Source organism: Eulemur rufifrons, chromosome 18 (genome assembly GCF_041146395.1).
Source record: "Eulemur rufifrons isolate Redbay chromosome 18, OSU_ERuf_1, whole genome shotgun sequence".
NCBI classification, from domain to species: domain Eukaryota; kingdom Metazoa; phylum Chordata; class Mammalia; order Primates; family Lemuridae; genus Eulemur; species Eulemur rufifrons.
This window is the reverse complement of record NC_091000.1, coordinates 43,952,564-43,976,838: the sequence shown is the minus strand read 5'-3', so window position 1 is coordinate 43,976,838 and position 24,275 is coordinate 43,952,564. Positions and strand designations below refer to the sequence as shown.

Sequence of the window (24,275 nt, the reverse complement as noted above, 5' to 3'; positions counted from 1 at the left end):
TAATTTTCTTGATCGTAATCAATCCTTAGTATCAATTAGAGGGAAGCTATATGTAATGGAAATGCACACACATGGCATAAATATAGGTAAAGTCAGAAACATATAAGGTACACTTGTAGGACACTGCTATGTGAATATTGGAAAGTCACCTAGAGCTATCATATTTTAAAAATACAAAGATTTAAAAAATTCACAATTGGGATGTTTGAGGCTACCGCGAGCTATGATTCAGGTGCTGCACTCCTGCCTGGGCAACAGAGTGAGACCCTGTCTATAAAAAACAAAAAAAATAAATTAATCTCTTTAAAGTGTGGCATTTGTTGCTTTCCAGTATATTAGGAAAATCGAGCAGCCATTGTGGCTATCAATGTTATAGCATTTTCATCTCCCAACAAAGGACTTCATACTTATTAGCGGTTATTTTCCATCCCCCACTCCCTCAGTCCCTGGTTACCACTAATCCATATTTAATGTCTACAAACGTGGCCATTCTGGACATTTCATATAATTAGACTCATACAATTTGTGGCTTCTGTGTCTGGCTTCTTTCATTTAGCATATCATTTTCAAAATTCATACATGTTATAGTATGTATCAGTACTTCATTCCTTTTTATCACCAAATATTCCATTGTATAGATACATAACATTGTGTTTATTCATTTGTCAGTTGACAGACAATTAGGGTGTTGTCACTTTGTAGCTATTATGAGTAATGTAACTATGAACACTTGCACATAGTTAGTCTGTAGATGTGTGTTCAATTCTTTTGAGTATATACCTAGGAATAAAATTGTTAGTCATAGGTTACTCTTTGTTTAATTTTTTGAAAAACTGCCAAAGTGTTATCCAAAGCGGATGTACCATTTAATACTCTCACCAGCAATGTTGAAAGGTTCCAAATTTTTCACATCTTTTGACACTTTTTACTGTTTGTCTTTTTAATTTTAGCCATGCTAGTGAATATAAAGTGGTATCTCATTGTTGTTTTTATTTGCATTTCCTTAATGACTAATAATACTAAGCATCTTTGAAGTACTTACTGTCCATTTATAAATCTTTTGATAAATGATTATTTGAATTTTTATTCATTGTTTTAATCAGACTATTTGTCTATGAATTATAATTGTTCTGTCTATATTCTGAACATAAGATTCTTATCAGATAAATTATTTGTAAATATTTTCTCCTATCCAGTAAGGTGTCTTCTTACTCTCTTGATAGTGTCCTTTGAGGAACAAAAGTTTTTAATTTTGATGAAGTCTAATTTATCTAGTTTTCTCTGTTTTGCTGTGTGTGACCACTAACATCTTTGCTTAGCTATTTTAGTGGCGAGCTAATGATTAGACAGATTTAATTGAATGTCTTGAATCAACAGGTCTCCCAGACTTTGCTGAGATGCTCCATTTCTGTTTTGTGTCACACACTGAGTGCTCCTACAGGCAGTTCACAGCTCTGCTGTTGCCTTCACTTTCTGCTTGTGCAGAGCCTCAAGGCCGGCTAGAGATGACAGTGTAGGGATTCTCAAATCTTTTCTGGGTACACACACAGTCCTGTATATTTGAATGCTTCTCTAGAGTCCCAGGAATATGTGGAGCTTTTCAAATCCCTCTCTGGATATCCCATTCTTCAGTTTTTCCTTTAGAGACTTTTTCGGTCAGCCTATTGTTATCTCCAGCTAGTATCTCTGTCTCAGGAAGTTGTAATATTAAACAATTGCTATTGTTTCTTTTCAATAAAGGATAGGACTGTTTACACAGAGTGAGCTCTAAGTGTTGCTCAAATGAAGAAAAGTCATGAAAATGTAAGTTTTCAGGGAACGACCAGACCTATCCAACACGGACAATTCTCTGAGGATGGGGCCTTCGAGGGCTGGAGCAGGAGGCTCCAAACCTGTTCTTCCCCCTCTAGTTTCTGCTAGGATGATGGTTTTCACAGCTAGCATAGTTCCAAGGCTTTTGGTTAAAGGACACCATGCAGCTGTGGAGAGGTGATGAGGAAGTCAAGTTAAAATACTACAAATCTCGCCAGCTTTACTGAGATTCAGTCACTTTTTTGAATAAATACTCTGTGGATAGTTCTGAGCTTTTTTCTATTTCCAGAATTCTGGAAAATTTGATTTGGGCAACTTTTGCCAGTACATTCATTACCCTTATGGAAGAGGAGATTGTCTCGTCTTTACTCTGCTTTTCTGGCCATGCTTCTTGGACTTGATTTTAACGAACAGTGAGATTTTTTTCTTTCTTTTTCCAAAATGGTTATTGGTTTGTCTCCACTGATTTGGAATGATATGGTCATTTTATTTGAATGTATTGCTTGTTTCTGAATTTTAAAAAAATGAATTCTGTTGTATGATATGGGTATAAATTTTATCAGTGAGATCACACTGCTTTAATAATTATTTTTCTTGGTGAATATATAATTAAATAACAAAAACTAGTGGATAATTAGGAGTGTGAAGAATGGAATTAAAAGGTGTTTGTTTGTTTTAGCTATAAATAAGAAAAAATGTTATCACTTCACTAACCTAAAAAAACATAAACTAAATTAGAACAAATCTGTGTGGATTGTTACTGTATATATAAACTCATATATTTCAAATAAGTTTTAAGAATCTATATTTGTGAGTAAGATCATACTTTTTAAACAAATCATATCTTTAAAAAAACGGTAATTACCAGTCCTCCACATTTACAGGCCTAACAATGATCATTTTGATAATTTTACAACAATATTTGAGTCTATTTATTTTGCACCTGAATACACCTTTTTAAAAAGTGAAATTGTGAAAATTAATTTTAAATACAAATTATTGTATTTTATTTTACTTTTGTTTATAGGACTTTGGAGATGATGGGTCCTTGTATATCACTAAGGTTACCACAACTCACATGGGCAATTATACCTGCTATGCCGATGGCTACGAACAAGTCTATCAGACTCACATCTTCCAAGTGAATGGTAAGAAGTGTGGTGTTGCTAAACTTGCATTTTGCTTAGGTAGATATTCATAGAACATCACAGTTGACTAGGAAGGGGAGGCTTCAATTATTTGAGTTTTGGCAAGACTCTAATTTTTTGAGTTTTGGAACTTAATATGAAAGTTTTTTAAGTTAAACAAAAAGTTTAACTATAAATTAGTTAGTAAACACTATAAATTAGTACTACTTTTGTCATAAGATATTACAGAGTAACTCATTATAATTAGAAAATTAAATCATAAGAAATTTAAATTACTTTTTCAGTTTAGAATATCAACAGTTAGGCAAATATATAAATATTAGAAACTGAAGAAATTAACTATTAACAATTTTAATCAGATCATCTATTTAATTGGTCTTATTAATGATATAGATATTATCTATGTATAGCAAATTTCATATTCTTAATGGTTAATTTAATGGCTATAGATGTTGACCAAGTAGGCTGATATCATTCCTATAATCAAAGCTTGGCTTTATTCCTAATTTAATTTATATTTTAGCCGTTTACTTGAATTGATATAGGCATGCATATATGCTTCATTAATAAACACTAATTCATTTCCATAATTTATCCTGATATATATGTTAATCTACTCCATGTTTTATGAAAAGGAGGCAGAAACTTACTTGGCTTTCTGTAGGAACAGCAAGATGGCTAATGTGATTGGCATGAATTAGGAGGAGAGTGACAGATAATGAGCCTGGAGAGGTAGCTCAGGGCAGATCACATGGAGTCCCATGGACCTAGGTAAATGTTTGTATTTCCATTCTAAGTGTAATGGGAAGCTATCCAAGTGTTTAGTGTATTCAGTGGCACATTCTGTATTGTTTTAAAATAAATGCATAGCAAAAAAAGATCTTAGCAGTATAGTTAAGAGATAACGGTAGCTCAAAATGCAATGTCAGCGGTTGAGTTATAAAGAAGTGGTCAGATTTGGAATGTATTTTGAAAGTGGTCCTTGACATTATCACTGAGGAATATCAAGTTAATGTGAGAGAAAGAGAATTAAAAATAAATGGGCCTAAGGCATTTGAAGGAGGCAGTTAGGTATATGGTGACACCTTTACTGCTATAAAGTAGCACATTTGGAGCTTGGGTAGGATTAATTTTTTTGATATCTTAAATATAATTATTGATGGAAAAGTCAAGTATTCAATTGAGGAGAATGACAGCTCAAAGTTGTATGTTTAGAGAGTATCAATGTGCATAGATTGCATTTAAAGCCATAAATCTGAGTTTGATGATGTCACCTGAGGAATGAGTATAGGTGGATATGGAGTTAGAGGACTGAGGCTTGGATCTGAGGTTAACAAGTAGAGAAGACTAAAAATGAGCACCCCGGAAAGGGAAGTATGTGTCCTAAAAAACAATTAATAAGATGTAAAAAAATACTTGAAAATATTGGGGAGTCAGTTTTGATATTGTTGACACTCAACAGAAGCAGATCTAGACCTTGGTTTCTGGTGAAAACCCAGCTGACAACTAGGCATAGTCAAGACTTTGATCCCAACTTCCCATGAAACCAGTGAAGAAAGCAGGCAAGATGCAAAGGAGTTGGTGCATGCTGTTCCCAGTGGCCTCAGATGTTTGCAATCAGACACTCACATATCTAACAATTGTACCCGCTGATACACAATCTTGGGAGGACAGAACAAGTCCATGCTGGGAATGTTCCCTGTCTAGATGTTGCATCTATGGGGAAATTGTTACTGCAAGTTGTCTATCACCTCCCTTGTTGGTAAATGTTTACTGACTGCTAGCCTATTTGACAAAACTAATGCCCTACATTTTTTTTTTTTTTTTTTGGCCAAGAGTTAGAAGGAGATTCTCCAATTTTGTTTTTGTTTAACAATTCTGTCTTTTATCTCTTATTCTCACTCCTAGTCCTAGTTTTTCCAGTCTAAGTACCAACTAAATACAAGTTCTTGGTAGTTTTTAGAGCAGTGTATAGTTCATGTTCTAATTCCATCAGATTCACATAAAAAAATTATCACAGATGCAAAACCCTGGGCTTCACTACCACTCTCTGGAAGTTTAATTTGAAATTTGCATTTTGACAAGCTTCCTAGGTAATTGTGATGCATGGTAATGTGTGACAATTATTCTAAATGGCTACTCCTCAGGAGTTGCTGTTCCTCATTCATGTCTGCTGTAAGTTTCTTGCATAACTCACTCATTTGCCATGCTCCAGCTGGTAAACCCGGGAAGGAGATTTGAGCCAAACTGCAGGCTTTCACTGAACAGCATTGGGGAAATGCATCTTCCCTATTTCATCCCCTTCTGTGAATGAACTGGTTACTCTCTGATCTCAGGTTTTTCTGAAGAAGGAATATGGGAATAGAGAAATAATGAAGTCTCAGAAACAGCTCCCCCACCAGCCTGAACATTATGAATTAATCAAGAGGAATTCAATACTAGCAGCGATTGCTTATGCTTAACTCTTTTCTAGGAACAGAGATTCTTGAACCAATATCACAAAGGGGATAAAATCCATCTTTTTCTATTACATCCTACTACATTTAAATTGCTTCAGATTTCTTAGGTTTTCATGAAGGGATGGGTTTGGGAAGAAGAACAATGATGTTGTCATTGCTGAGAGGGCAAATAAGCTGACAGGTATAATTTAAGCACTAGATTTGAGTACTTGGGTGTAATTAGTAACCTTTACAAGACCAGTTTTTTTTTTAAGTAAGGGGGAAAAACTATGATTATAGTTAATTTAAGAAAGAATGGAAAGTGAAAAAATAAAGAACACTAGTATTGTTAAGTCTTTCAAGGAGAACATTGGCTGAAAGTAAACAGAGCACTTTGCAGTAGATAGAAAATGCTGTGGGGTCAAAGGAGGAAATTTTATGAAAGTTATAGATATGCTAATCTTTCTTTATGTGAATTATTCAGAAAAAATGAGAAGGATAATTTTTGAGAAAAAAGGATAATTGTAATAAATTAATTAAATTAAAGTCAATGTGATCTAATATACAGAGGGACTGGTCTTTGGAAGATGAATAGTTAATCTGTTGAAACAAGGAGAAAGAAAATCAATTAATAAAATGTAACAAAATTCTTGAAAATATTGGGGAGTCTGGTTTAACTATTGTTGACACTCAGCACAGCGTGAGGACTGTTTGGGAAACACTCTCAGTGTGGGAACGTGAGGAAATCGTTTTTTCATTGCTTGGATGTTTTCAGTGACATGAACAATAACAGTGGTTGGAAGTGAAAGAGTTTGTGAGATCCTTAGTGGTTTCTGGAGAGGAAGAAATGTAAAATAATTATCTTGCAAGGCAGGAGGGTTATAGAAATAGCGATATGTAGTTGGTATGTTGGGGAGGACTTGGAGTACTTTTGAGGTGATATATATTAGTATATTTTCCTTCAGTTGTGGTTGACTGTGAAGTGGCAGTCAGAGAAAATAAGATTTGGATTTAACTAGTGTTTTTGTTTGTCAGGTGAGTAAGTGAGAAAGAGACAGGAGTGAAGAAATTAGTCAAGTTTATAATGGATTGATTATAGTGACAGACTATAGAATAAGTGTGAAAGGAGGACACAAGTGAGACCCAGAGATGTGACACGAAACAAAAGGTTTACTGGAGTTTAGAAGTTGATCAAATATTACCAGAATGAGGTACTAGAGAGAAAGATATGCAATACCTTTGTGACTGACCTCCAAGAGGAGGTTTTGCCAAGTTCTTGGTATTTGCTTGGTGTTCGTTGGGAAAAGAATTTCAGGACACACTACATAAGCCAAGCAAGCAACAGCTTTTACTGAAAGTGAAAGTATACTCTTAGGGAGTGGGCAGGCTCGAAAGAGAGCAGCTGCACTGAGAGGAAGTGCTTTTAGATCTTTTGTAGTCTTACTAACTGAGGGGAGGAATATTCAAGGCCAAGGGCCTGGCTTTTACTAAGAAGTTGGGCATTAATTCCTAGAATTGTGTTCTCTCCCCTTTTCATGCTTTATATGAATGCTTCAGAACTGTCATGGTGATTTCAAGGGCAAAGAAATTTTAAATCCACAATGTAAATGAAATTGTAGTTAGCCAAGGTTCATGTCAAGTGGCAGAATAGCCGACAAACTGGTTGAAGACATTTCTTGCCCATGGTTATCAGCCTCTCTGATTATCTTCTGCTTAAGAATTATTTATTCTAACACCTGCACCCAATCTTCAAGCCCCTGCATCTAGTCACAGTCCTGTCTCCTAGTCTCCTACTCTAATATCTTTACTCAAATATTTTTCTTAAAGCATCTGATAATTTATGTTTATGAGAAATGCTTTTAATTAGGTTAAGTCTATATAAAGGAAAGCAGAGCCACTAACGTTTACAAGGGGTTTAAGCAGCCCTAGAGTTCTAAATCTAATTTGCCAGCTCTAGTCTGAGCTAAGAGAAGAAATGAGGTATAAAACAACATGGATTCATCAAATTCAACCGTCATTGGTCAAAAACTTGTTCTACTGCATTTGTATCAACAAGAGAAGACAATAAGTGTGCTTCAAGAATCATTTTTAATACTAAACCTATGTGAATAAGACAAATAGAAGAGTAGAAAATATATTATGTTTGTATCAGTAAGGGATTATCTCCAGCTGCTATAACATAGGACCCAAAATAAAAGGAGCCCAAAGAATACACAGAGGTGTTTTTCTTACGCATAAAAGAAGCCCAAATGGGGTCATTTGGTGATAACAACTCCATGATGTCATCAATATCATAAGCTTTCCCTATTGTGATTAGCACATAATTTTCACTCTCAATGTCATCCTGTGTTTTCAAAATGGCTGTGGAAATTCTGTACACATTAAACAGGGAAAAAGGAAGAAGGAGAAGGGAAGAATGGCACCTGCCACAAGGGAAAGCACTCTTAAAGGAGTTTAATGAAAGCACCAACAGTAACTTCCATAGACCCTCCCTGAATGCAAAGATATTGCAAAGTATATTTCTTTCACCATGCACAGAAGTATAAAAATTATATTACTTGTAAGGAAGTGGGAAATAAATTTTGGGTGTGTAACTAGCAATCTTTGTCACAAAGTTTCTGGTATGTTCAAAACATTTTTCAAAACAGTAATAGAATAATGGCACTTTATAATAAAATACCCAGAAATGACAAGATTTGTTAAAAAAAAAAAAAAAACAGCATCTCTAAAATCGATTTGCTATGTTATGATTTTCTTTGGTGTTTCCCTTTCTTTTGGTTTATGGTGTTTTATATTTGGCATAATAACTTTTTTTTTTTTCCCTAATATTCTCATTGCTGTATTTTCAATGTCTTTTTTTTTTATAGTTGTACAGATATATATTTGTTTTGATATATACATTTTTTTTTTCAATTTAATTTTACAGAATCAAAGAGTCTAACAGTATATCTTGTTAGATACAGTATGTCCTCATAATGTATACATTATTTCTTGTACAATGATATGAAATAATATGGGAAATATTCATGATAAATTATTAAGTGAACAGTGCAAGTTAAAAACAATAGTTTCATATTTTTTTCCTCACCCCCCCCTTTCCCGAGTCAGCACCTTCAAGTGTTACGACTCCCCAAACGGTGCGCAATGCACTCATTGTGTAGGCATACCCCCATCCCCTCCCCCACCCCCCACCTCAGTCTGATGTCCAATTGGTGTCGTTTCCAGATTTGTATTTAGGTGATGATCAGGGAAACCAATTTTCTGGTGAGTACATGTGATGCTTGTTTTTCCATTCTTGGGATACTTCACTTAATATAATGGGTTCCAACTCTCTCCAGGAGAACCATAGAGATGTCCTATCTTCATCATTCCTTATAGCTGAGTAATATTCCATGGTATACATATACCACAGTTTACTAATCCAATCATGTATTGATGGGCATTTGGGTTGTTTCCACATCTTTGCTATTGTGAATTGTGCTGCTATAAACATTTGGGTACACGTGCCTTTGTTACAGAATGACCTTTTTTCCTTTGGGTATATGCCCAGTAATGGGATTGCTGGGTCAAACGGCAGGTCTACTTGAATCTGTTTAAGATACCTCCATAATGCTTTCCACAGGGGTTGCACTAGTTTGCAGTCCCACCAGCAGTGTATTAGTGTTCCTGTCTCTCCACACCCACGCCAACACGTGTTGTTTTGGGTTTTTTTGATAAAGGCCATTCTCACTGGGGTTAAGTGATATCTCATTGTGGTTTTGATTTGCATTTCCCTGATGATTAGAGATGTTGAACACTTTTTCATATGTTTGTTAGCCATTTTTATATCTTCTTTTGAAAAATTTCTATTCATGTCCTTTGCCCACTTTTTGATAGGGTTGCTTGATTTTTTCTTGCTGATTTTCCTGAGTTCTAAATAGATTCTTGTTATCAGTCCTTTATCTGATGTGTAGTATGCAAAAATTTTTTCCCATTCTGTAGGTGGTCTGTTTATTCTCTGGACTGTTTCTTTGGCTGTGCAGAAGCTTTTTAATTTAATCATGTCCCATGGCATAATAACTTTAAACATATGTTTTGTATAGAAGTAATTTTAACAAACTTAGGCTTACCCAAATGTTATAGGCCAAGAACAAAATAGTTGTGAATGAAGAATGACACTGGAAAGAAAATACAATGAAAATGAAAGAAAATGCAAATTATCTAGCCAAATAGCACATTTATCGTCCCAATAAATCTCTAAAACTAGTTTAATTCATTTTCCATTTTCCATCCACTTTCAGAAAAGGTTAAAAAGACCTTTAGAAAATCAGGTTTTTATGTGGATTTAAAATATTTATCTTACCAATTTGTCAATTAGTAATAAAAATAAAATATCACATTGATTACCATAACAAGCCCTGAAAATACCAAAAGTTATTGGAATTTGTGAAAGAATGTTTTTGAAGTGCAAAGTCTATTTAAATATCCCAGGGTGCAAACCAAACAAGTCTACCAATAGCCCTTTTTCTTTTCAAACAATGCAAAATTAGATTATTGAAATACGAGAGTGCTTCTGTGTGCTTGTCTGAAGAAACATTATGTATAAATCAAAAGAGCTTGAGTGTACCAGTGGATTTCATTTCATGCTTTTCTTTTCATTTTACATAAAGCAAATCGCCTTTAGATCTTAAGCTTATGACACAGAATGTTTGAAAATTTTAAGTCATCAGTGTTTACACTACCCTCTGGGCAGAGATCTTGTCCATATTCACAACGAATCCATATGTATGCTGTTACTTCTCTTTCATTCAAATTATTTAAGTCGTTGTACATAATACTGAGTGGATTTTTTCCCTACACATGTCAAAAACTTCTTCATAAAGTGGTTGTTCATCATTAGTTTTATAGAATGTCCATATACAATACCCCTATTTTTCTCTTTCAGAGTTTGCAAACATTTATAAGAAAGACAGAAGAGCCATATATATGGGCATCAAAGCATCACCTTCACTACTGACAAAGCTATTTAGAGAAAGTGATTTTTAGTCTGGGGCAACAATAGGCTTCTTTCTTGAATCGTAGAATTGAACTTTCTCATCCAGTTACAGGGAGCATTGCAACTTCTACACTGCTTGTGTTAAACCTTCCCTGCTAAGCTTTCTGCATGGCTAAAGTGCAGAAGAGAATAAAACCTTTCTGCAAGCAGTAAGATCCAAAAAGTAGGAAGTAAGAGTTCTCCTTCCTCCTTCTTTTTCTTCCTCCCACTGTGAGTTAACAGAGGATGAGAGAATAAGTAGCTATGAGGGTGACTTGGGGCCAGTGATTCTCAAACTGTGGTTCATGCACAAGCAGCAACAGCAATTTGTTTTAAAGGCAAATTCTCAGGGATTACCCATGCCTACAGAACAGAGACTCTGAGCCTGGGGTAGAGCAAGCTGTGTTTTAACAAACTTTCTTGGTGATCCTGATGATAAAGTTTGAGAACTACTGTTGTAGCAATTTGCCTCATACAAAAATGACAAGTGATAATTTATGTTCCTTCCTCATATTTCCAGCTTTTTATTCTTTTAATTTTGACTTGAAATGTTCAGCTTACATTCATTTAGGAGAGTGGCTCTCCCTTGGGAAGCAGTATCCACCATATATCATTGCAGTCTTCTCCCTCATGGGGCCCTGCAGCAGACAAGACTTATGTCTTGCTCCATAGCCCACCCAAGCTTCCTCAGCTGTGCTGGATGTCCCCTGACAGCATCCTACTAAAAGAGCCTGCCTCTCTGCCACTCTTTCTAAAGATTTTATTTGGCGCAAGAAGATCTGTTCACCTGCACTCATGGCAGCCCAGATGTCTAAGCACTTAATGTCCTCAGAGACAGTTTTCAATGAATGAAGGGCACAAGTCAGGAGGTAAGATGCACAGCTTCTGGGTTCTCTAAGAGTTAGCTCAAAGTGGAATAAAGTCTTAAATGTAATACCTGAAATATAAAAATTCTACAAGAAAATCTAGGAAAAACTCTTCTGAACATTGGCCTAGGCAAAGAATTTATGACTAAGACCCCAAAAGCAAATGCAAGAAAAACAAAAATAAATAAATTGGACTTAATCAAACTAAAATTGCACAACAAAAGAAATAATCAACAGAGTAAATAAGACAGCTTACAGAATTGGGGAAAATGTATGCAAACTATACATCTGACAAAGGACTAATAGTATCTAGAATCTACAAGGAACTCAAACAAATCAGCAAGAAAAAAACAAATAACCCCATGAAAAAGTGGGCAAAAGATGTAAACAGACATATATCTAAAGAAGATACATAAATGGTCAACAAACATGACAAATATTCCACATTGTTAATAGTCAGGGAAATGCAAATTAAAACCATGAGATACCATCTTATCCCTGTCAAAATGGCCATTATGAGGAAGTCAAAAACTAATAGATGTTGGCGTGCATGTGTAAACAGGGAATGCTCATACACTGTTGGTGGGAATGTAAATTAGTATAACCTTTATGGAAAACAGTATAGTGATTCCTCACAGAACTAAAAGTAGACCTACCATACTATCCAGAAATCCTACTACTGGATATTTACCCAAAGGAAAAGAAGTCATGATATCAAAAAGACACCTTCACTCATATGTTTATTGCAGCATAATTCACAATTGCAAAGACATAGAATCAATCTAAGTGCCTATAAACTGATGAGGGAATAAAGAAAATATGGTGTTTGTGTCTCTGTGTGTGTGTTCACAAATACACAAACATATCATGGTATACTACTTAGCCATAAAAAAGAATGTAATAATGTCTTTCACATCAACTTGGATGGAATTGGAGGCTACTATCTTTATTGACATTTCTCAGGAATGAAAAAAAGAAATACTGCATGTTCTCACTTCTGAGTGGGAGCTAAACAGTTGGTATGCATGGTCACACAGAGTGATGTAATGGACACCGGAGGTTCAGAAGGTTGGAAAGTTGAGAGGAGAGTGAGGAATGAAAAATTGCCTATTGGGTACAATGTATACTATTCAGGTGTAGGGTGCACTAACAGCCCTGACTTCACCACTATACAATTCATCCATATACCAAAAACCTACTTGTACCCCCTAAATCTATTGAAATAAATAAATTAATTTTAAAAATGTTGGTGGCAATAAATATACATGCTGTGGATCCATACTCTTGCAAGAAACAAGAATTTGCATTTGGGCATAATGCATCTAGGAGTAAATATGTTATTCCAAAAAAATAAGAAGAAGAAGAAGAAGAAAAGAAAAGAAACACAGCTTCCTACTCACTCAATGGGAAGGTCCTGAGGTGCATTCTACATTTCTCGGAGCATCCACCCTGGAACTGAATTCTTTGTATCCATAGTGATAACATGCTCATGAATCTCATGAATACACTTGCCCCTTTTTCTTTTATTTGCTGTTTTCCTTTCCCGCCTCACTTTTCCCACTCTCACACTTATGTCTCTTGGGATCATTTCCCCAATCAACTGTTTGAACTTCAGTTCTCTTCTTAGAGCTGCATTTAGAGACACTCAAAAAGTCCTTACCTTAATTGCTGTTCTATTGTAGCTCCCCCTGAGAGCTAATGGTGAGCACTATAAGTTTGTTTCCAGAAGACTTTGAAATATGATAGAACAGTACATTAATTCATTTATTTGAAGAACTGGAAAATTCTATCTATTGTTTCCTTGCTAAATTATGTCCTGCTCAATAGAGGTCTTCAGAGGCTTGTGGTTAAATTAAATCATGACGTAAAAATCCTCCAATTATTAAGTAGCAAGAATACAGACATGTTTAAAATTTCATATATATAAATGTTCCAGTTATTAAAGTACCAGAGAGAAATAAAACTTAAAATATTAAAGTTCCAAAGAAATTAGCCCAAAGTAGTTAATATCCAAAATTAAATTCTTCTGCCCTTATAAAGTCCTTATAATTTAAAGAAGTTCAAAAGTTTCTTCTGCCCTTATAATTTCAAGCCCTTATAATTTAAAGAAGTTCAAAAGTTTAAAGTAAAAGTAAAGTCTAAAGAAACAAGTCCTTCCCTAATTTCTTATTTTGTTTTCATTCGGTGAAAGGGGTCCTTGAAAATTTATGACTTTCGGATAACTTAAATATCTATATCCTGGGCCTATTCTCACTTGGTGTGGGGATTCCATTTGCTATTGGTTTTCAGCTAGTCACATCTGTTCTTTATTTATCATTTCCTTTTATATTGGCTTCTGTTGGATCACACAACTTTTAGAATTCAATTTTATTACCATGATTGACTTACTAGCTATACTTTTCTGTTTAATTTTGTTAGGTGTAGCTCTAACCTACATTTATAATACGTAATTTAACTTATTGTCATGTTTCTTTAAATAATATTTTAGCACTTCATGTATAAAAGTAAAAATCTTACAACAGCATACTTTGACTTCTCCCTTTTCCATCCTTTGCAATAAAATTGTCAAACATTTTACTTCTACATATGTTATAAACCACACAATATGTTGTTTTATTTTTGCTTTGAACAGTTAAATGTCTTTCAAAGAGTTTTTAATACAAAACAAGAAATCAGGACTTTTGCATTTAATATTGCTGATCTTCCTCCTTAGTTCAAGTAAATCTGAATTTTTGAATTTTCCTTTATGCTAATAAACATCTTTTAACAATTTGAAGTTTAGATCTGCTCCTAACACATTTACTCGGTCTTTGTTTATCTAAAGGTGTTTTTATTTTTCCTTCTTTGAAAACCATTTCTCTTGGATGGTGAATTTTAAGTAGCCAGCTTTGGTTTTTGTTTTTCTTTCAAGACTTTACAGATGTTCTATTGTCTTCTGGCTTGCTTGGTTTCTAATGGAAAGTCTGCTCTATTTCTATTCTTTTTTTCCCCATTTGAGTGCTTTTGAGATTATCTTGATTATATCTTTATCTTTGGTATCAGCAATTTAACTGTGGTATTCTTTGGCTTGGTTTTCTTTACTTGGATTTTTTTCTGTCAGTAATTACTCAACTTCTTGGACTGGGGTACATGTTTTTCAACAACTTTGGAAAATATATTGGCCATTCTTTTGGCCAGTCTGACGATTATGTGTTGTGGTGTCTTCCTGTTTGTAATGAATCTCCCAGGAGTCCTTTAAGCTTCTTGTACCTGGATATCTAGATTTCTAGCAAGGCCAGGGAAATTTTCCTCCATTATATCCTCAAATAGTTTATCCAACCCTTGTGTATTTTCTTCTTCACCCTTAGGGATTCCTATGATTCTCATATTAGGTCTTTTCACATAGTCCCACATTTCTTGTAGGCTTTGCTCTTTTCCCTCACATACATTATTTAAATTGGCATGACATGGCTTCCTGGACTAGTTTGCACTGGTCAGTAGGAGTGATACTTCAAAGATTACTTCTGTGTATACAGGTACTGGATAATGTTACAAAACACTCATGAGGTGGCCAGCACTTAAAAAACAGTATAATGACTAATTAATGTAATGACACTTGTATAACAAGAGTGGAAAGAAGGTTAATGTGATAATGAGGCTTATTTGATCTTAAAGATTTAGCATAAGGGCACTCTCAAGGCAGCTTAATTAGATTTTAAGCACCTTTTTCAATTTGCATGTGTACTTGTTAATCCATATGTTTTAAAAATAACTTTTAGTTCATTTAAATTAACAAATTTACCTGATCTCTTTCCTTGTGTTGTTTTACTGCTATTAGTGATAGCATTTTCTCAAATTTCACATTTGATGTGTGTAATTTATGATTATTTCTTCCATATTATGTCTGAATTGTAGTTCAATTTAAAATAGTACAAAGATATTTCTGAAGTTTAAAAGTAATAGCTTCATATAATTTATGCAGTTATGACAAGTTACAACTAGAATTATCTAATTAATCTTTATGTCATTTAACATACTTCATTATACCATATATCAGTAAATTTGATTTATTCATTGGTACCAGTGTTATTTTTAAACTTGACCAAATGGGAGGAACATTTTAGAAATTAATTTAATAATGAAACAGAACATCATTTGCAGTAGTAGTTCAGTCAATAATATGCTGCCTTCTCGTGCCCTGGGAAAATATAGAATACATTTTCTCATTCTACATATAGGCTTTTATGAGTTCTCCAAATTAATACTTTTTTATGCTTTTCTTGTACTTGTAATTATTACAATTCATTTGCATGTATTTTACTACTCACTCCTTGCATGAGATTCTACATGATCTAGGTTTTTTTCAATGTAGTTTGCTCTTATAGCACATTAATTCTTAAAGTTGTCAAGGCACAAGTACTGGCCTGAGTGTTCCAGTCTCTCTGACCTAAGTCAGATCATTCAGGCCTAACTCATGATCCATTTTTTACATGAAGATGCCAGTGAACACTGAAGCTCACAATGAACACTAATCTCTGCCACATCAGAAGTCCTGTGTTACTAGATGACTTTTTATTAATAATAATTAATTTCATATTTGCACCTCTTTTCCTTTAGGATTTCAGTGTATATGTAAATTTGTAATTAGATATCCAATGAACAATGACCATATCTCATAAGTTCTTTCTTTTCTCTTATAGATTTAATTTTGTATTTTTCAAATAGTAGAGAGTAAATAATTTTTAATGATCTACTTTGTTTATTGAACTAGAAGTTTTCTTAATGTACTAAACTAATGGTTTGTGGACAGGTGGAAGTTAACCATTATATTTATGTCTCAAGTTACATTACCCTCACAAGGAGGAAATCAGCACTCAGATTAATCTTACAACTGTTAGGCTATCAAGGAAATGTTCTGGTGGCATAGGCAGGGATATAACTCCTACCCACATAGATTTTTTTTTTAAATTTGAGATGTCAGACAAATCCATAAAGCTGTGTGTAAAGTGCAAAAGGAAAAATGTCTAAGAAGGTAACAAGAGGACATGTTTTGCTTGCTTAAATTTTCTCTCAATAAGCAAGATTGCCAGACATATAGATAAATAATTACATATGAGAGTCAGAGAGAAAGATATGGTTATGCAAATAGCATTTTTTCTCTCATATCCTACATATTTATTTATTTCAATTTATTTATTGAGATTGTAATATGTGTACATGGTTTTCAGTTTAGTTGAAATTATGAGGCAAATCTACTTCTAAGAACTTAAGTCCAAACACTCTAAATCGATCAAGTGCAAAAAGATGTCATTCTTATGGTCAATTATTATGAATATGATGATGACTATGATGATAGGCAAGATATGCCAAATGAGCTGGAGAAATCTATATGGATTGGAGAGCTTTGATTATTTTGCTGTTACTAAGAAGACCTGAGAAGCTCTTATGAATTCTTTGCTTCTGGTTTTACATTTCCAGATAACACAAATTATCTTAAATAAACTTTGCCAAAGTATAAGTAGAAGGTTTCCTATACCCTGGCAACTATGCTCATGATTTTAGAGCATGCTTCATAAATATATATATATATATATAATTTTGTTTGTCATACAGTTGCATTAACAATAGAAAATATATTATTTGGGATTACCAGTAGTGCTGTATCACTATTAATAGATAAGTTATGCTATTGAATCATAAGAGTTTCCTCCAACTCACTTTTTGATTTTAGAACATCAATTAGTTCAGAATAAAGGCAGGTAATAAGTAAGCAGGATACCCAGTGACAATAACACTCCTGACAACTGCAATACTCATCTTCCCCGCAAACGCTACTCTCAGTTAGAATATCTTGAACAATAATAAAAATAGATGTCTTAAAGAGTATCTGAAAAATATTGTGAATTATAAAAATGCCTTTTACAATAATTTTCATTTTGTATTAACATCATATAAGTATCATTTTGGAAGTGAGTATATTAAAGTAATGCATCACTATAATAAGAAAATAATAAATTGTTCATTGAAAGTAAGTTTTTTAAGAAGATAAATTATATAAATTAAATAAATTATATCATTTAATTAAATAAATTATATTATTTACCAGTTGATATATATCAGCAAATATTTTGTTATATTTTAGCAAAAAATGTGGTAAATAGTAGTGCCATCTATTGATAAAACTAAAAACTGCAGTTACTTCTTGAGTAAGGAATACTAATACTTCTGTTTACAGGAATGTATTTCCAAATCTAATGATTCCTTACTATTATGATTATTATTGGGTTAGGTCAAATACTGTAACTGTGTTAAAAAATAATTTGTGTGTACACTTATGTGTGCATATCTGCATATATATGTATATACATGTATATATATTACTAATAACGTGATGGTTCTGATACCAAATATTAGTTATTATTTCAGATTTAATTAGGCTGGCTGTGATTCATTTGAATAATATAAATTTGAATAATAATAAATTTAGTCACTCTTAGGAAAATTAAGTTTAATATTAAATACTTATTTTCTGCTAAAAAAACTAAGCAATTAATAACCATGTGGTGGATGATGAACATAGTTTTATTTTTATTCCTTCTATTTTAATAAGCAGATAGTATATTTTAAACATACAAATTTTCATATTTTCATTTTTGCACCCTACTATGACTATTTTTATGTTTCTTTTTCTTTTTAATTTTGGATTGATTATATATAATAATACACTACTACTTAGAAAAGTCTCAACTGAGGTTGGCTCTTTTACCAATTTACATTATAGTACACTTATTCCCCAAAATTCAAAATTGTATCTTTAACTTTTCCAAATTTGCTATGGTACACCTGGCAAGAAAAATCTGTATGCTATCTAGCCAAATTGTTGGGGAGATATTGAATAGTTTAGGAGAGTTAGATTTTTCTTATTACTAATTAGGAAGCAAGACTACAGAGAACAAAGGAGGGAATAGCAGTGGTAACATTCATTGACCCCTATGATGTGATCAGATTATTTGTTGCAGGGGACACATACCAGATGTTGTGGAGAAAGTGATAAGAGTGACCGGAGCAGAAATAATAATGAAAAAGCACAGGCTTAATAGGGACAAACAAAAATGAAGGCTGAGGTGAAATCAGGGCTAACTTTGACACACTATCATGGTGACAATTAGAACATAAAGTTGTTATGAAGCTCTCATTTAGTCATTTACTTGCACATCTTTGATCTATTTATTTTCTAACTGTAGATTTATTATACTATACCAGAGGCTAAGAATCCAAAAATGAACAAACAATAATTATAACTGGGTCTTCAAACCCATGGGTTCCACATACATGGATTCAATCAACCACAGACTGGAAATATTTTAAAAACTAGGTGGTTGCATCTGTACTGAACATGACATTTTTCTCAACATTATTCCCTAAACAATATGACATAACAACTATATACATAGTACTTACATTGAGTTAGTTATTATGTTATTTAGAGATAATTTAAAGTATATGAGAGGATGCATGTAGGTTTTATGCAAATAGACACCATATTATATCAGGTAAATGAGCATCTAGGTATTTTGGTGTGTGTTGTGGGTCCTGAACCAATTCACTATGGCTACTGAGAGACAAATATGTATTTTTTGAGGAGTTTACTGTCATTCTTGCTGCTACCCCATCCTCCCTTATATTGAATAATTGCTGTAATCAGTCAGGTATTATCATAAATACATAAATTTATGAGAAGTAAAAATATGAATGGGGCTTACAAGTTTGCAAAGTACACAACCAGCATAGCCATGAGTGATGGTCCTGTATGGAAGTGCGTGGGAGAAAGACAAAAGGATAGTTGATTGGACTTTTGCACTCAGGGAGACAAAGAAAAAGGGAAAACAAGAGGAAAATTATGGTTTAATCAGAAAAAGAGTGTAGTCTGGGTTATTTCAATCAGCATATAAAAAAACTTGGCATCAAAGGAGAGGAAGAGCAGAGACAGGGCAAAGCCTGTTATGCAATACAAACTGGAATAGAGCCAAAAGAAAAAAGATTAATAGAATAAAGGAAAAAATATCATTATCTCAAAATACACAGAAAAACCATTTGACAAAATCTGATACCATTTCATGATAAAAAAAAAATACACAACAAACTAGGAAGAGAAGGGAACTTTCTCAACTGGATAAGAAACATTGACAAAATCCTCACAGCAAAGTTGTGGAAGACATAATGGTGAAAGACTGAAAATGTCCTTCCTAAGATCAGTAGCAAGACAAGGATGTCTGTTCTTCCCAATTTTATTCAAAATTTTACTGGCAGTTCTAACTGGGACAAGTAAGTGAGATAAAGAAATGAAATGTATTCATATAGGAAAGGACAAAGCAAAACTTTTATCTATTTGCAGATGACATGACATTGTACATGGAAAATATTAAGGAATACCCCCAAAAAGAAACTATTAGAACTAAAAAGTGAGTCCATAAATTTTGCAGGATATATTCACAATATACAGAAAGCAATTGGGATTTTAATAGCCAAAATAATGTTGAAAAAGAAGAACAAAGCTGGAGGACTCTTCAAAACTATTACAAAGCAGAATGACTGGGACATATAGACAGACATATAGATCAATGGAATAGAATAGAAAGCTCAGAAATAAACCCTTGCATATGTGGTCAAATGATTTTTGAAAAGAGTACCTACCATGTCCATCCAATGGCAAAAAACAGTCTTTTTAACAAATGGCCTTGGGATATTAGGATATTCACATGCAAAAGAATAAAGTTGGACCCTTACCTAACATCATTTGAAAATTAACTCAAAATGGATCAAGATCTAAATGTAAAACCTAAAACAGTACAACTCTTAGAAGAAGACATAAGACTAAATCTGTATGGCATTAGAATTGGCAATGATTTCTTGGATATGACACAAAGGCACAGACAATAAGAGAAAAAATAAGCAAATTGGACTGCATGAAAATTTAAAATTTTGTGCATCAAAAGACATTATCAGCAGAGTAAAAAGGAAACCAACAGAACTTGGAGAACATATTTGTCAATCATATATCTGATAAGGGATTAATATCTAGAATGTATGGAGAACTCCTAAAATTCAACAACAAATAAATAAACTGATTGGAAAATGTGACTTGAATAGATATTTTTTCCAAAGAAGATAGAGAAATGGCCAATAAGCACATGAAAAGTGCCTCAACATCACTAATCATCAGGAAAATGCAAATCAAAAGCACAAATGAGATATCACCTCACACCCATTAGAATGACCATTATGAAAAAAAGCAGAAAATAACAAATATTGGCAAGGCTGTGGAGAAATTGGAACCTTTGTTCACTATTAGTGGGGATGTAAGAATATTATATTAGAGCTGCTATAGAAACAGTATGATGGTTTCTCAAAAAAATTAAAAACAAAATTACCATATAATCCAGCAATTCCACTTCTCTGGGCATATATCTGAAAGATCTTAATGCAATATGTGTACACCCTTGTTCATAGCAGTATTGTTCACAATAGTTAAAACATAGAAGCAAACTAAATGTGTGTTGACCAATGAATGGATAAGTGAAATGTGGCATATCATATAACAGAATATTGCTCAGATTTAAAGAGGAAGGACTTTCTGCAATATGCTACAACATGTATAAACCTTGAGGATGTTATGCTAAGTGAAATAAGCCAGCTATAAAAAGACAAATATTGTATAATTCTTCTCATATGAGGTACTCAGAGGAGGCAAGATCATAGAGACAAAAAGCAAAATGATGGTTGCCAGAGGGATGGAAAATTATTGTGTAACGGGTATGAAACTTCAATTTTACAAGATTTACGAAGATGGATGGTGGTGAAGGTTGCACATTATGAATATATTTAATACCACTTCACTGTATACTTAAAAATGGGTAAGATGGTAAATTTGATGTTATGTATATTTTACCACAATAAACATGATGGGAAAAAGCAGTTAGATTTTTATACACTCACAAGGAGCAATCCAGAAACAAAATTTAAAAAAATGTCCATTTATATTAGTATCAAAAAATAAAATAATAAAGTAATTAAGATTGAACTTAACCAAATAAACAGAAGCCTTTTATACTGAAAACTATAAAACATCACTGAAAGAAATTAAAGAAGACCTAAATAAAGGGAAAAACATCCTGTGTTCATGAATTAGAATACTTACTATTGTTAAGATGGCAATACTCCCCCAAAATGAAGGAGAGATTCAGTGTAATTCTTATGAAAATCCCAGATGTCTTTTTATGGAAATTGACAAGCTAATCCATGTATGTGGAAATTCAGGGGATCTGGAATAGCCAAAACCATCCTGAAAATGGAGAGCAAACGTGGAGACTTCACACTGCCAATTTCAAAGCCAACTACAGTGCTACGCTAGTCACAACAGTGTGGTGCTGTTACAGGGTAGACATGTGGATCAATGGAACAAAACTGAGAAAATTGCAGAAGGAAAAAAATGAATGTTACATGGAGGAGAACAAGGAAAATTGCAAACCCTGAGCACAAACTAGGACCCATGAGATGGGCCTGTACTCATGTCAATTCTCATTGCCTCTGGCCGACCGTGATAAAGTGAATATCAGGAGATTCTGGCTCCTCTATTGCAGAACTAAATACACACATGCCCAGGAACTGGCAAAGCTGGGAGAAGGTGGAGCAGTTGCAGGCCAGCTGCTGCTCTGTATCAACATGAGCCCCAGATTAGCCACCACGTGTGTGAGCTGCAAGGTCACATAGCTACTCGTCTCCAACATCCAAAAGTGGCTTTTGCTTGACTTTTGCCCTTCAACCCTTGAACAAAATTAAATATGACCCATTGTCACTAGAAATACAAAAAATGGGAATCCTGGGAAACAGAGTTCAGCCTAGCCAAGTCGAGATATTACAAGCCACTGCTATTATTTTTTACTATTTCTTCACACAAATGAAAACATGTTATATACATTGTTCTTCCCTTGCTTTTTTTTTTTTTTCACTTTGTCTTTATTGGGTTTTTTAAAGCTATAATTGCTACCTCATAAAATGCATCCCTTTAAAGTACACAATTTAGTGGTCTTGAGAAAATTCCTAGATTTATACAACCATCACCACTATATACTTTTACATTTTCACCACCTCAAAAAGTAACCCTGAACTAATTAGCAGTCACTGGGCATTCATCTTCAACCATCCAACCCCTGGCAGTTGCTAATTTACTCTCTGTTTCTGGGAATTAATACCTATTTCCTCACTTTCCATCTATCTCCCCTTCTGGACTATCTCCAGAATCAGACAGGAAAACAACAATCTTACAGAGGTTGTTTATCCAGTTTCTACAATTGAACTGTGTTAAGTCAACTTCCTATAACAAATCCTGTAATAAATTATATCTATACTTGTGTGTATATATATCTAAAAAATATAGTTATGTATGCATAACAGTTCAGTCAATGATGTATAACAAATATGGTGGTGGTCCCATAAGATTGTAATAGAGCTAAAAACTTCCTATCACCTAGTGATGTCATAGCTATGGTAATGTCATAGTGTATCGCCTTACTCACCTGTTTGCAATGATGCTGGTGTAAATAAACCCAGTGTGCTGCCAGTTGTATAAAAGTATAGCACAAACAATTATAATTATATATAATACATAATACTTGATAATCGACTATGTAACTGGTTTATGTGTTTACTATACTATACATTTTATCATTATTGTACAGTTTCTCCTACTTATAAAAAGATCAACTGTAAGACAGCCTCAGGCAGGTCTTCAGGAGGTATTCCAGAAGAAGCCATTGTTATCGTAGGAGATAACAACTCTATGTGTGTTATTGCCCCTAAAGACTTTCCAGTGGGACAAGATGTGGAGTTGGAAGACAATGATATTGATAATCCTGTGTAGGCCTAGGCTAATATGTGTGTTTGTGTCTTAGTTTTTAGAAAAAAAGTTTAAAAAGTAAAAAAAAAAAAAAAAAAAAAAAATTAAAACAGAAAGAAGCTTATCAAATAAGGATATAAAGAAAGAAAATGTTTTTGTACAGCTGTACAATGTGTTTTTATCTGAAGCTGTGTTATTACAAAAGAGTCAAAAAGTTAAAAAAATTAAAGTTGTTAAAATAAAAATGTTTCAGTCAGCTAAGGTTAATATATTATTGAAGAAAGAAAATATTTTCTTATGAATTTAATGTAGCCTAAGATACAGTGTTTATGAAGTGCACAGTAGTGCACAGTAATATCCTAGGCCTTCACATTCACTCACCACTCATTTACTGACTTACCCAGAGCAACTCTAGTCTTGCAAGCTTCATTCATGGACAGTGCCCTATACAGGTGTACCATATTTGAATTTTTTTTTAAGGCTAATCAAGTGAAGCAGTGGGAGTGGAGAATGAACAAAGAAATCTGTAATTAGTTATGAACACTTAGTTGTAAATACCACTTCACTCAGACTAGCCCATTTTTTATCTTTTATGCATTTATTTTTACTGCATCTTTTTGTATGTTTAGGTACACAAATACTTACCACTGTGTTACTATTTCCTTACATTATTAGGTATAGTAACATGCTGTGCAGGTTCGTAGCCTCGGAACAATGGGCTATACCATCTAGCCTATGTGTGTAGTAGGCTATGCAATCTAGGTTTGTGTAAGTTTGATTGTAAGTTTGATATTTGCTCAAGGATGAAACCACCTAAAAACGCATTTCTCTCAGAACGCATCCCTGTCATTAAGCTAATGAATGACTATATATTATAAATGTGTATGTGTATGTGTATATAAGTATACACATAATATCTCTGGAAGAATAAGTGAGAAACTGCTAGCTTTCTTTAGTTGCTTCCAAGAAGAGAGAGGAGAACTAGAAAACTGGAAGATAGTAATGGGAGACTTTTCACAGTATATATTTTTTGTATCTTTTGAATTTTCAACCATGTGAATGTATTGTCTATTCAGTAGTAATAATGAAATTAAAAGCGAACATTTAGAAACTAGAACATGA

The 24,275-nt window shown here is 33.6% G+C and overlaps 1 protein-coding gene across 3 annotated transcripts in view; it reads left to right on the top strand.

The window, feature by feature from the left end:
• FSTL5 (follistatin like 5) overlaps positions 1-24,275 on the top strand; it is a 642,677-nt gene that overhangs the window by 482,910 nt on the left and 135,492 nt on the right. For all 3 annotated transcript variants that reach the window (XM_069493244.1, XM_069493243.1, XM_069493242.1), the window contains exon 8: positions 2,840-2,960. In XM_069493244.1, the coding sequence (XP_069349345.1) occupies positions 2,840-2,960 (121 nt within the window). The remainder of the gene's footprint in view (positions 1-2,839; positions 2,961-24,275) is intronic.